This window comes from Plectrocnemia conspersa, unplaced genomic scaffold (genome assembly GCF_051122295.1).
Source record: "Plectrocnemia conspersa isolate PC_06_02 unplaced genomic scaffold, ASM5112229v1 ptg000001l, whole genome shotgun sequence".
Taxonomy (NCBI): Eukaryota; Metazoa; Arthropoda; class Insecta; order Trichoptera; family Polycentropodidae; genus Plectrocnemia; species Plectrocnemia conspersa.
The window spans coordinates 6,793,523-6,805,827 of record NW_028277165.1 but is presented as its reverse complement, the minus strand read 5'-3'; the positions used below and the strand labels follow the sequence as shown (position 1 = coordinate 6,805,827).

General features: G+C 28.9%; 1 protein-coding gene across 2 annotated transcripts in view; it reads right to left on the bottom strand.

The window, feature by feature from the left end:
* Nucleotides 1-12,305, bottom strand: part of alpha-Catr (alpha-catenin related) — a 185,717-nt gene that overhangs the window by 7,180 nt on the left and 166,232 nt on the right. For both annotated transcript variants that reach the window (XM_088190162.1, XM_088190173.1), the window contains exons 3-4: nucleotides 526-704; nucleotides 255-464 (exon numbers count right to left, since the gene is read on the bottom strand). In XM_088190162.1, the coding sequence (XP_088046288.1) occupies nucleotides 255-464; nucleotides 526-704 (389 nt within the window). The remainder of the gene's footprint in view (nucleotides 1-254; nucleotides 465-525; nucleotides 705-12,305) is intronic.

The window sequence follows — 12,305 nt, the reverse complement described above, 5'->3', positions numbered from 1 at the left end:
CGAAGCTAATAAGAAGTAAACTTGTAAAAACATAAAACTTTTAAGAACAGTTGTGTTTGTTTTTGGTAGATATAATTATTACAAATAAAATAAAACATTTGTAAAAAAGTCATCATTTAACTGTTATTTATAGAAAAAGGTCACAAGTTGATACACTTTTTTCATGAAAAATATTAGAAAGACATTTTTGCTTTTATAAGTTCCTTCATTATTATAGACCAGGCTTTATATAATATATTAAAAACGTGAAATACTTTTGAAGACGTGAGCAGCATCATGGTGGATCTTTCGAGTACTTGGCGCGCGGCAGCCATCTGCGCTCGTCTTCTTTCATCCTTCAAGTCGTTTTGCCTTTCGCCCGTGACGTGAGCCAGTTCTACCATTTCAGCACCAAACACCGAGAATGCTTTAACGAATTCCGTAAAGTTGGTGACCGATTCTAGGCGTCCAAGACTGCGCGCCACCTACAATTAATTTATATGTATATCTTCGTTCTATTTGAAAATATATTTATTTTGGTCTTACTTTATCTTTTGCGAGAAGCAGTTGTTTGACCACTACGATGTCGGCGAGAAGCAACACCCTCGTTACAGACGCGAGAAGACCTCGCGCCGCTCGAACCATGGCTCCTCTTTCGCTGGGGTCTGGTTCAGCGCCGACGACTACGGAACTTGCTGCCACACACAATCTTTCTATGCTACCACCTGAAAAAAGAAAAGACAAAGTTTAATTTAAACCTTTGCCTAACAACTGTGTACAACGCAAAACAAAAATAGAAAAATATTCCAGGCACAGCAAGATAAGAGGTGACTCATCGATTAAAATTTCAAAGAATCATTCATATGTCAGATGTTTAGGTTCTTAAATTTAACTGCTATTTGAGCCACGTTTGTAAGATAATTGCAGTTTATTTTGTGTTTTCAGGCTATTTACACAACTGCACTAAAAATGTAGTTTTTAATAATTTAGTTATCTTACGAAAAGTTACGTGACATATACAGAATCTACATATTATTTTATTTTTATGTGGTATTTTGAAACTGTATCTCAAATATACTCTGTAAGTTTCAAACTGTCTTATTTATAACGATTAAAAGGCGTTTTAACCTAAACCATAAATCAAGTTTCGAATAATCATTAAAAGCATACATTTAATTAGATTTTGGAAATACAAATCTGAACCTTATTTCATACGGCGATTAAAACTTGTATTTTAGTAGTTAGTACCTGTCGTAGTAAAAATTAAAACCCTAATTTATAAAGCGTTAAAACCTTGTCGTAGTAAAATAAGTCACAGAAATGCATGTAATTGTCTAATTTCGCTTAGATGAGGTGGAGACTTGTCATGAAAATATTTTTCACTAGCTAGTCACGAAACTACGTCAAACAATAATAAACAAAAATTCCAGGTATAGAAAGATAAGGGATGACTCATCGATATATCAAATGTTGATACTCAAATAAATATATTCAGATGATGACTACGCTAGTATATGGTTTCTTTTAAAGATATAGACTTGAATTTTTGATACAAAATAGAACTTTCGAATATCCTTATGATACAGTTTAAAAAAATTCAAAATTAAAAAAAAAAGTATTTTTTTCCAAAACATGGTTAGTGTTATGAGTCGATCGACCCACCATACATACGCTTATAAGACTTGCAATATATAATAGTTTATTTATACAGATTTAAAGTTGAATTTTGGTGACAGTGTAAAATTCTTAAGCAACCTGTATATGTTTGCTAGCAAAATCCAATATGTCATTTTTTTGCAAAATGGCAACAAGACTAAAAACTTAAGCACTGGTAACTCAGTAGGTTTAAATTTTAACGAAAAGATCGCTAAATATGAAATGTTTATAAACCTATAAACTTCATCTAAATAAAATATAAAAAAAATAGTTTTTTGCTTCAAAACAAGTGATGTATCAGTTCGATCGGACCCCCATACGAGCCATTTTGAGACTTGCAGAGGAGTTAACACTCTTAATTGCTTGGTTTTGAAGATTTAAAACTATTTTTTTAGTATAGATTAGTACTACTGAGCACCCCTATACATTTTGTATGAAAAAAATATAATTTTTTTTACAAAATGGCGGCCAATGTAAATGTGTTTGGAAGCTTAATTTGCATTAAATTTTTTTTTCTTAAAAATAAGTCTTATGGTAAATTGACCAGGCCCCCATACGAGCTTTTATGCGACTTGGCATATAGTTAATGCTAGTATTTGTTTTTTTTTAATGATATAGACTTGAATTTTTAATACAAAATAGAGATTTTGAATATCCTTATGATACCGTTAAAAAAATTAAAAGTTAAAATTTTTTTTTTAAATGGATGGTTTGTGTTGTGAGTCGATTGACCCACCATACGCTTATAAGACTTGCAATATAGTTAAGCTCAGTATAAGCTTATTTATACAGATAACCAAATCAAAAATTTTATTTTCTAGAGAAATTTTATAAAGCATTTTTTATTAAATAAAATTAAATTTGTACGAATATTTAAAAAAAGTTTACAACCAATGCCCTTTTTATAACGCTGCATAAGTAAAGGCGATTTAATGCCTAATATGCATGCGATATGCGATGTTCTATTACTCTAACCGGCCGGCGATTATATCTTTGCTTTGGTGATCTAAGAACCCGCTTTAATAAGAATAAATTACGCATAAGAATCGGCAGAACGCAAAACAATTTAAGACTATTTTTATTTTTGATAATCTTTTTTGTTAATGTTTTTATTATATTGTATTTGTACAGCTGTTATTGACAATTGTCTCACGATTATTATGATTAAAACAATTGATAAATATCAATTTTGAGCTAAGATGAGAAATTATATTTTCGAAGAAACATTGATATCATTAATTAATATTTGCAAACAGCATTGAAAAAAAATTGTTTGGGAAATGAAATTTACTTAGCATTTCCAATCGGAGTTTTTCTCAATTCAAAGACATAGAAATGGCAATAGCGTCTAATGCAATAAGCGAGGAATGCACATTCGAATGGTGATATGTGTCTATTTCGACGGATAATTGAGTACAAAGCTCTAGTCGTTTCAACGAAGCCATATGTCAAAATGGGTTAACTGGTTAACTCGAGCCGCACCGCCATGTGCAGTTGATTTACTGATTTGCTGACTGGACCCTAGGGTGACCCATTGTCTAGTATGCATGTACCGTAAATTATGGCTCGTGTTTAACGTCGCCGGGAAACGAATATTGATACCGGAGCGTTTTGTGCGACCCTGTCGGGGAAAATACTGAGGGAATTGCACCCTTGGCACCGCACGATGATGTTGTAGAATATTACATCGGACAAAGTAGAAGAAAAAATATGATAGATTACTTTTAACAGGAATTTTTCAACTGTGGTTTGTTGCCAGTTAGGTTAAATGTATTTCAAAGTTAAAGTTATTTTTTGTGACATAAAGTTTCAAACTAAATGTTTTTAAGATTGATAGATTATTATATGTATACATGTACTAGCTAAAAGTATATTTAATGACAAGTAATTTAGTATTCAGATCGCATGATAGATCAGTTGAATAATTAATCGCTTCCTAATGAAAACTCAGAATTAATTTTTCAATATAGTTAACTCGTTAGAAATTTAATAATAAATTCATACATCGATGCGAAATAGCGTGTGTGCATTCCTCATACCGTCTCATACACTAGTAAGTAATGGTTGGAAAATGGAATTTAACTATTCATCGCTATCGACGTTCAAAATCAATCGCTAAATCGCGTGAAAAGACCACCTGCATGCATATTGGAAATGTGTCACCACATATTGATCTATGGTCGTTATAAACACACTTTCTGCAGCTGTGAGGGAAAATAGTAATTAGAGTCTAAATAAAAAAATATGCTGCTGACTAACATCAGCAAGTATTATAATCATATTTTTAAACCATTTATTTGAGATCGACTTATATTACTAATCTGTAAGAAAATGTAAGTGTACTTTACGAAACTTATGACTAAAAATTTGAAACTACAAATTTCTAGCGAATTTATCTTAAATGTTTTTTAGTTTTACTTTGCTTAACAACTCGTATTTGACAATAGCGTTTAAGCAATGTCTTAAATTAAAGTCTGCGTGGTAGTTGCGATAAATGCAAATTTGGAGAAAATTTACTGCTTTTATTTAAATACGGGCGTAGAACAGCTGATATATATCTGGGTAATTAAACTAAACATATTTATTTTGTGGAAGAAAGTCGTACAAATTGCTTTTGGAAAGTATTTTAATGTATTTCATACCGTTAAAAATATAATTTGATATACTATTTAGGTATACAGGCGGCCCTCGACTTTCGAACGTTCGACTTTCGCACAATTCGCTATTTCGCACATTTAAAAAAAACAATTTTTTTAAATTATTTTTTTTTTTAAAAAACGTTTTGATAGCGGTGAATCTTTTGCTTCAATTGGACGTTAGTATGATACAAACAGGTCTACGATATGTTTAATTTTGCAAAATAAAAATATAATTAAAGAATACGTTCAAAATTGTGGAAAATGAAGATATATTTCCACAATCTTTAATGATATATTTCCAAAAAAACACAGCAAAAAAAGAACATGGATGAAATGGAAAATCTTTGTCATCGTAGATCGATGACCAACAGCAAAAAGATGTCCCTCTGAGTATTTCAATTATTCAAGCAAAAGCTCTTAGTTTGCACAAAGATTGGAAGAATAGATTAAAAAAATATTTTAACACGGTTTTTCAAGCAAGTAACGGTTGGTTTTACAATTTTAAAACGAGGTATTCTTTTCATAATATTAAATTTACTGGAGAATCTGCTGATGCGGATAAAGATGCTGCAAAAAATTTATTTCCTAATTATCCAAAACTATTGAAGATTTAGAATATTCCTCTAGCCAAATATTTAATGTAGATGAGACAGGTTTATTTTTACTTCCTTCGATTTTCGTACATTCAACATTCGCACACATTTTCAGGAACCAATTATGTGCGAAAGTCGAGGGCCGCCTGTACTAGCTGTCGGTACCTCACTGTCGTGAGGTACCAGAGCTAGCGAGTGTGCGAATACCGGAGCCTCAACTTTTTGGGTTTTAAATATTATTTTTGCTTCGTTCTGATTTTTAAAAATTTAATGGTTCAAATAAGACGTTATTATTTAGGATTTTCAATGATAGTCAAACTGGTATAATCTATAAAAAACTATTTAACATTTTAAGTTCATTTGAAAATAGGTTTAAAACTTGACTAAATATTGCCAGAAGAAAACATTTTATATTATTTACGTTAGATTTGATATTTAATGATAAATCTAAATATTGTTTATTATTCATGAATAGGTTTAAAACTTAGCTAGATAATAATAAATTAAAAATTGTACAGTGTAATCTCAATAAAGCGAAGCTCACAGAACCAATGAATAAATTTCGTTGTACTGAAAATTCGTTATATTGAATGTAAAGAAGATGATATATTTTTACTTTATTTTTAATACCCATATTACTACCTCTTATAAGTTTGACAGATCGTTTTTTGTCCACGTTTAAAGATTTTTACAAACAACGTATCTATTATATAATAAAAAAAAAACACAATTGATGTGCTAATAATTTTAATAAGAAGAAGAAACCACAAAGAAAAATCTTATTCAGGAAAATGATAAACCTACTAATTGCCAATTCAAAGTTATTAAAAGGCACATATATTTACAAAATACACGTATTAGGTTAAGAGAATCTACCTAAGAACGCAAATAAAAACCCACAATGAATTTTTAAGTAAGATTATTTATAATTCTTTGGAAATGTATGCTCTTATATATTGTGTTACTCATACAGTAAATACTGTTAAAAAGCACACGTATAATCATACACACGAAAAAGTTATTTTTAAACTGAGAATAAATTAGTTTACTTAGCATGAAAGGTGTTTGAGCTTGAAATTCATGAACACTTAATATTTTCTTTGAAACACTTTGAGGTAGTGTTTAAACCAATAATACATATACTTTATAATTTATACTTACAAATTCAAAGGAAAACTTTTTTAAAATTGAAGAAAGGTTTATAATTAAACTCTAGACATAAATTAAATTAAATTTGAAGTAATAATAGTGACAATTATATTTTATTCTCGTATTTAAAAAATACATTAAATATACTGTATGTTGTAAAAATTACTAACTATAAGAGCTTATTTGATTTTTTAGAACCACCAAATAAACTATTTTTAGAAAAATCTAATACTAAAAAACTAAAGCTAGATTTAACTAATTTGTATTGGATAAAGCTGTTGCTTGCAAGTATTTTTCAAAGTTCTCACTGAAATATTTGCATAGAGATAATTTGAATTGCAAAACCATTACTATTATGCAGAATAGTTGTTGAATAACAAAGTCATAACTTTTATGCAGAATGAAAGTCATGAGGTCTGAGAATAATAATTAAAAAGTCCCCAAAAGTTTTGTGGTTGTTTATGCCATGCACATTTATATTGATTATGTAAAATTAATGATTCAATTTTATTATAAATTTTTAAGATAGATGTATGGCATGGCATTTACTTCGTGCGTGTTCTTTAAACCCACACAACTTTTTACAACCACAAATTTGCGCTTAATTATCGCTGAATAATTCAAGAGCAGGTGCCGCGGAATGAACGATCGACCCCTCAGACATTCTGACGACCTGACACGGGTGAGAAAATTGAAAACCACCCCCTCATTCTACACTCTTATCGTGCATTTCTACTCTGCAATCTAACGACGGTTTACGCGTTTGCCGAATTTATGTCGTCGTTATGCTAAGCCAGCATTATGTCCCGTCATAAACGCTATGTGCCAAGAAAAAGCTCATTTCGCGAAATTCCACACACATCCGTGTATAAAATAATATAACCCCGTATAAGATCTTATGTGTCATTCTCATTCAAAAGCTACAGCAAATATATATTTTAGTATTTTTAGACACATCCCAATCATATGGCCATTGATACTCAACATTATGTTACCGACACATTTCAACTACAATTTTTACGCCACTTTTTTCATAATTGAGCCAATGATTCTTCTTACAGTGAAGACATACTTTTGGGAAAATAATTTGCCACTCAAAGTCTTGTTGATTATGAGTTCAATAAAATTTAAGATTCACGAAAAAAAAAAATATTTCATTGAACTGTCAATGAAAAGCAGCAAAGATAGTAATAAATTAAATTATTTTATAATACATTTTAATAAGCAAAAATATAATTTGGATTAATCATTTTAATATAAATATTAAATTAAGTTTCTATAATCTCTTACGGTAAAATTTTCTTTGATGTGCAAGAGTTTAAAAATACAAGAACGAATTATGCTCTTAAATCAATTTTTCACTGAGAATTATATCTGGGTGTTTTTATCGCTATAGATAAAGAACCAGCTATATATTCTAGCAATAAAGTGCTTTTAATATAATGTATTGTCTATAACCAATAGTCATTTTACTGATTATAAATGTTATTATAAAAAGCCATTTTAGTGTGGCAAAGATATTAATAATTTGCATCAAAATATCGTACTGATAGCGACGATAAAAAAATTGAATAAACTGTACGTTAAACCATCGTTAAACTGTCCTAATCAGATCGTTTTTACGACTTATTCCGCAAATGTTAGAAACAACGTATATTTATAGGTTAATTGTCACAGTAGTTACTTAATGGGTTACTATAATATAACGTGTCTCGGTCGTAAATGTGGATAACTTGGGCGAAGTCTAGATCTTCGTCGGCCGGTCGTAAAATTTGCGACGTAAAAGTTTTATTATTCGAAACTGTTGAAAGATAATGGCGCTTTAAACGTTACAAATTTCAATTTGTTGCGATTCAGACGAAAAATCCCTTATAAAAATAAATGAAACATTTTCGTTACAAACTTAACAATAAAAATACTTTATATTATTTTTTGCCGTTGATTCCGGAACAGTTGGTAAGAATTCTATTGAAAAATTAAAGGGGGTGGGTTACAGCGTAAAGAAAAACGTCATCTGCCGGTCGACGCCTCGCCGATCAGCGCGTCAGTATACCATAATATAACTATGTAATCCTAACCAGACAAATAAACGTCTACAGCGGATTACCGTTGTCTCATTGCTAACTTGCCAATAAGAATTATAAAATATTTAATTAATGAAATACGTAGCAAATTTAAAAAAAATAAATAGTCTTAAAAATTTGCTTTTTGTGATTTTTTAACGTAAGAAATATTAATGATTTATAAAAAACGTCGATTATATTATAGTTTAACCCTTTGGATGCCGGGCATTTTTGGAAAAATGTTCCAGAACTGCCGGGACTTTTTATTAAATAATTAAAAAGTCAAAATGTGTATTTTAGTTTGTAAACATACGGTCGCACGTGCGACGCTGTCTGCAGCGAACTTGACCTAATTAATGATGAATATGCGATTGTGTGTTATTTTAGTTCGTATTTACGCTGTAATAAGAGTCATTATCGCATGACGTATTAAAAATTACGAGATGTGAGCGGCGGCGCTCCGACAGGAATCGATAACAATGGTATATAATATGTTATTTATTTTTAAAATGTAAATAAAACTTTTCGTAAATTAATAAAATATGATATTTTTAAATAATGGTTCAAGTAAAAATACCCTACAGACGGTTAAATTTATATATATATATATATATATATATATATATATATATATATATATATATATATATATACATATACATCTATATATATACATACATATATATATATTTATATATATACATATATACATATTTATATATATATATATATATATATATATATATATATATATATATACATAAATATATATATATATATATACATATATATATATATATATATATATATATATATATATATATATATATACATACATACATACACATACACATATACATATATATATATATATATAAATATATATATATATATATATATATATATATATATATATATATATATACATATACATCTATATATATATATACATATTTATATATATATATACATATTTATATATATATATATATATACATATTTATATATATATATACATACATACATATTTATATATATATATATATATTTATATATATATATATATATATATATATATATATATATATATATATATATATTTATATATAAATATAAATATATATATACATATACATCTATATATATATATATATATATATATATATACATATACATCTATATATATATATATACATCTATATATATATATATATATATATATATATATATATATATATATACATATACATCTATATATATATATATATATATATATATATATATATATATAAATATATATATATATATATATATATATATATATAAATAAAAATAATAATGATTATAATATATTTATAACATATATTTGAAAAAATGTTATATACCCCTGAAGCAATTACCCTACAGACGGTTGAAAATGTATTGAATACTTCGATTTCGGAGCCGTCGGATCCGGCAGTTCTCGCTAGTGTAGCCAAAGCCGATATATCGGATTTCGGTAGCCAAAGGGTTAAAGAAATTAATAAATTTCTTAGCCTTTGGGTAAAAGCATGTAATATACAACAATAAGTTTTAGTTTCAGATAAAAAGAGACTTCTTTATTAAAATGGGATACCACCGTGAGAAAATATTTTTGTAGATTAAGTCAAATTATATGCCATGCCCTGGAAAGATTAAAAATTAATAAAAGATAACGTATGGGATTACGATCCAAACAGGCTGTTAAAAAAAAACTATCCAAAACTCACCTTTTTATAAGTGGTCGTCTTACAGAAAAAGGGGAAAACAAAATCATGGGTATTAATACGGGAACGCGGGATACCAACGATTACTTCTTCTGACATTCACACTTCAGAGTTCAAGAGTGAAAGAAAGCGCAGATATTTCTACCCGCTATTTATATTCGAGCATAAGCCTTTATCACCGGTGCATTAGCAACATTATGTAAGCTTTACATAGTCTGCTGTGACTTAAGATGACTGCAACTGGGTGTTGGTCTCCCGGCATCACGGAAACGGAGAAAAACAGAAAGTTCAAGAGCTCTTCAACTAAGACTTACTAAGTTTGTACAAACTTTAAACAAGAGGAGACTGACCATTAAAGATCGCAGAAGCCACCGCTTCTCTCTTCGCAGTCTCTGGTCCAGCTCGATGTTCGTAATCCAGAGTATTGATAACCAAAAAATATAACAAACTGTATATGTTATTTAAAAATTGCTACTATGCCTTGTCTGTTTATCATTTTGCGACCGCGCCAAAACGGTAGACGGTTGTGTGATGTTATGTCCTCCGCCGGAAGTCGTTTTGGCTATAACGCCGCGAATTTCGACGCCCTTGTGTGATTTCCTCCCTCTAGAACGGATTCATTTTCTCGTTTGGCAACGGGACAAAACTCAGGGACTTCATTACGAGTCGGTTCTTGCGGAGGAAAGAAAAAATTCTTGTCGTGAATGCGAAACGACAAGGGAAGTTTACAGAGGAAAAGTTTCGACTGTGAAGAAAGTTGGCCGCCGGTACATTAACCGCATAATTGAGTGCATTTAAAACGAATTATTTTATCGCTGCGATTTAACCGCCTACTTCTGCAAATAAATAATTTATTTATGGCGAATAATTGTTTGATTGAGGGTTCGCAAATTATAGAACAATGGGGCTTATCGCATGGAGTCAATTTGTAACATAAGTGGCGGTCGAACGGTATTAGGAAAAGTATCGAGTTTCTTACTGTGTACGTGTGTATATACGTATTCAGGGTAATGCGTAGCGTGACGTGGATTAAATTTGCAATATATTATTTGTATAAGTACTTAAAAAAATGCCATATATTATATTATTATTTTTCTTTAAAAAACACTTTATATTTTTAATGAGTATATTCATAGATTAATGAGCACGCACAATACAACACGTAAAGTTTATTAAACCCACAATGGTAAAAATAAATCTTTTGAATTCCAGTAAAATTATCATTAAACGAATATTTCTATTTAATACTTATTTTCAGCAAGACATGTCTGTAGACGTTAAAGATTTTTTTATTAAAATTAAAGTCGATTTATTATTTTCAAGTTGATAAATGACTAGGATTTTCTATTTTATAGTGCACTTTTTCAAACAGTTTAGATAAATACGTTTTTGAGACCAAAAAAGTGAAATTAAACTGGGATATATACAGATAAAAAAAACCTCTTTGCATGGGAATCGGCAGATTGTAAAAATCTTTGGGCCTTTCCACTGAAAATTTCACAATTTTTAAAGCCCCACTTCAAACTTAACATAACTGGTGTGCCATGGCACACCATAAAAAAATGAAATGCTTTCGATCTATATTAAAAAGTTTCCATGAAAGCATGTATATTTTCAAACGTATGGCATTGACCCAACGTTTTTACATTTATATTTCTAAAAAAATGCAGCAGCCACAAAAAATTTAAAAATATTATTATAAATTTAATTTAAATCAACAAATTTCTCAAAAACTAAGAATTGTTGATTTGGCATTTTTTCGAGAAATTCTCGAGAAAACTTACTAGATACGACTTATGGTCACATATCAAGTATTCTTATATAAAACATCAAGAAAACTAGAGAGGTAAAATTAACGGGCTTATCTAGAGTTTCTAAATATCCGTTAGTTTATAGTATTCGAAATTAAATAGTAAGCGATAAAAAAAAGAATATTCAATACAGGATCATGCACATATAATTATTGTAATAAAAAACAATGTAAATATTAATTTTAATTTTAAAAATAATAGTGTTTTATGAAGTTTTATGAAGTTATAACTACTAATACGCCTGTAAAGACTACAACTTAGTGAGTTAAACATAGAATATTACTATGAAAAAATACGTTTGATAGTATATAATTTTAAAGATATGAAAAATCCGACACCAGTAATTGATAAAGTCCACAGCTGCATAATATTAACTCGGAAGTATGAGTAATTTCTGCAATTTCCGCATTAAAAAGTGTTTTTAAAAGTAATACACAAGTGTTTTTAGAGTTGATTGGTTCAGGGTGTTTAAAATTAGCAATATATCATTACAATTATCAGCGAATACTTTAAATATCTTAATAAAGAATAATTAAAAACCGGCAATTTTTTTAAATGTTTAATTATTATGATTAAAGTCTCTATTACGAAATACATTTTTTTAGCTTGTGGTGAATAAGTTTTTTGGTTAAAAATGATTTTTCATTTTTAAAAACATAAACAATAAAAA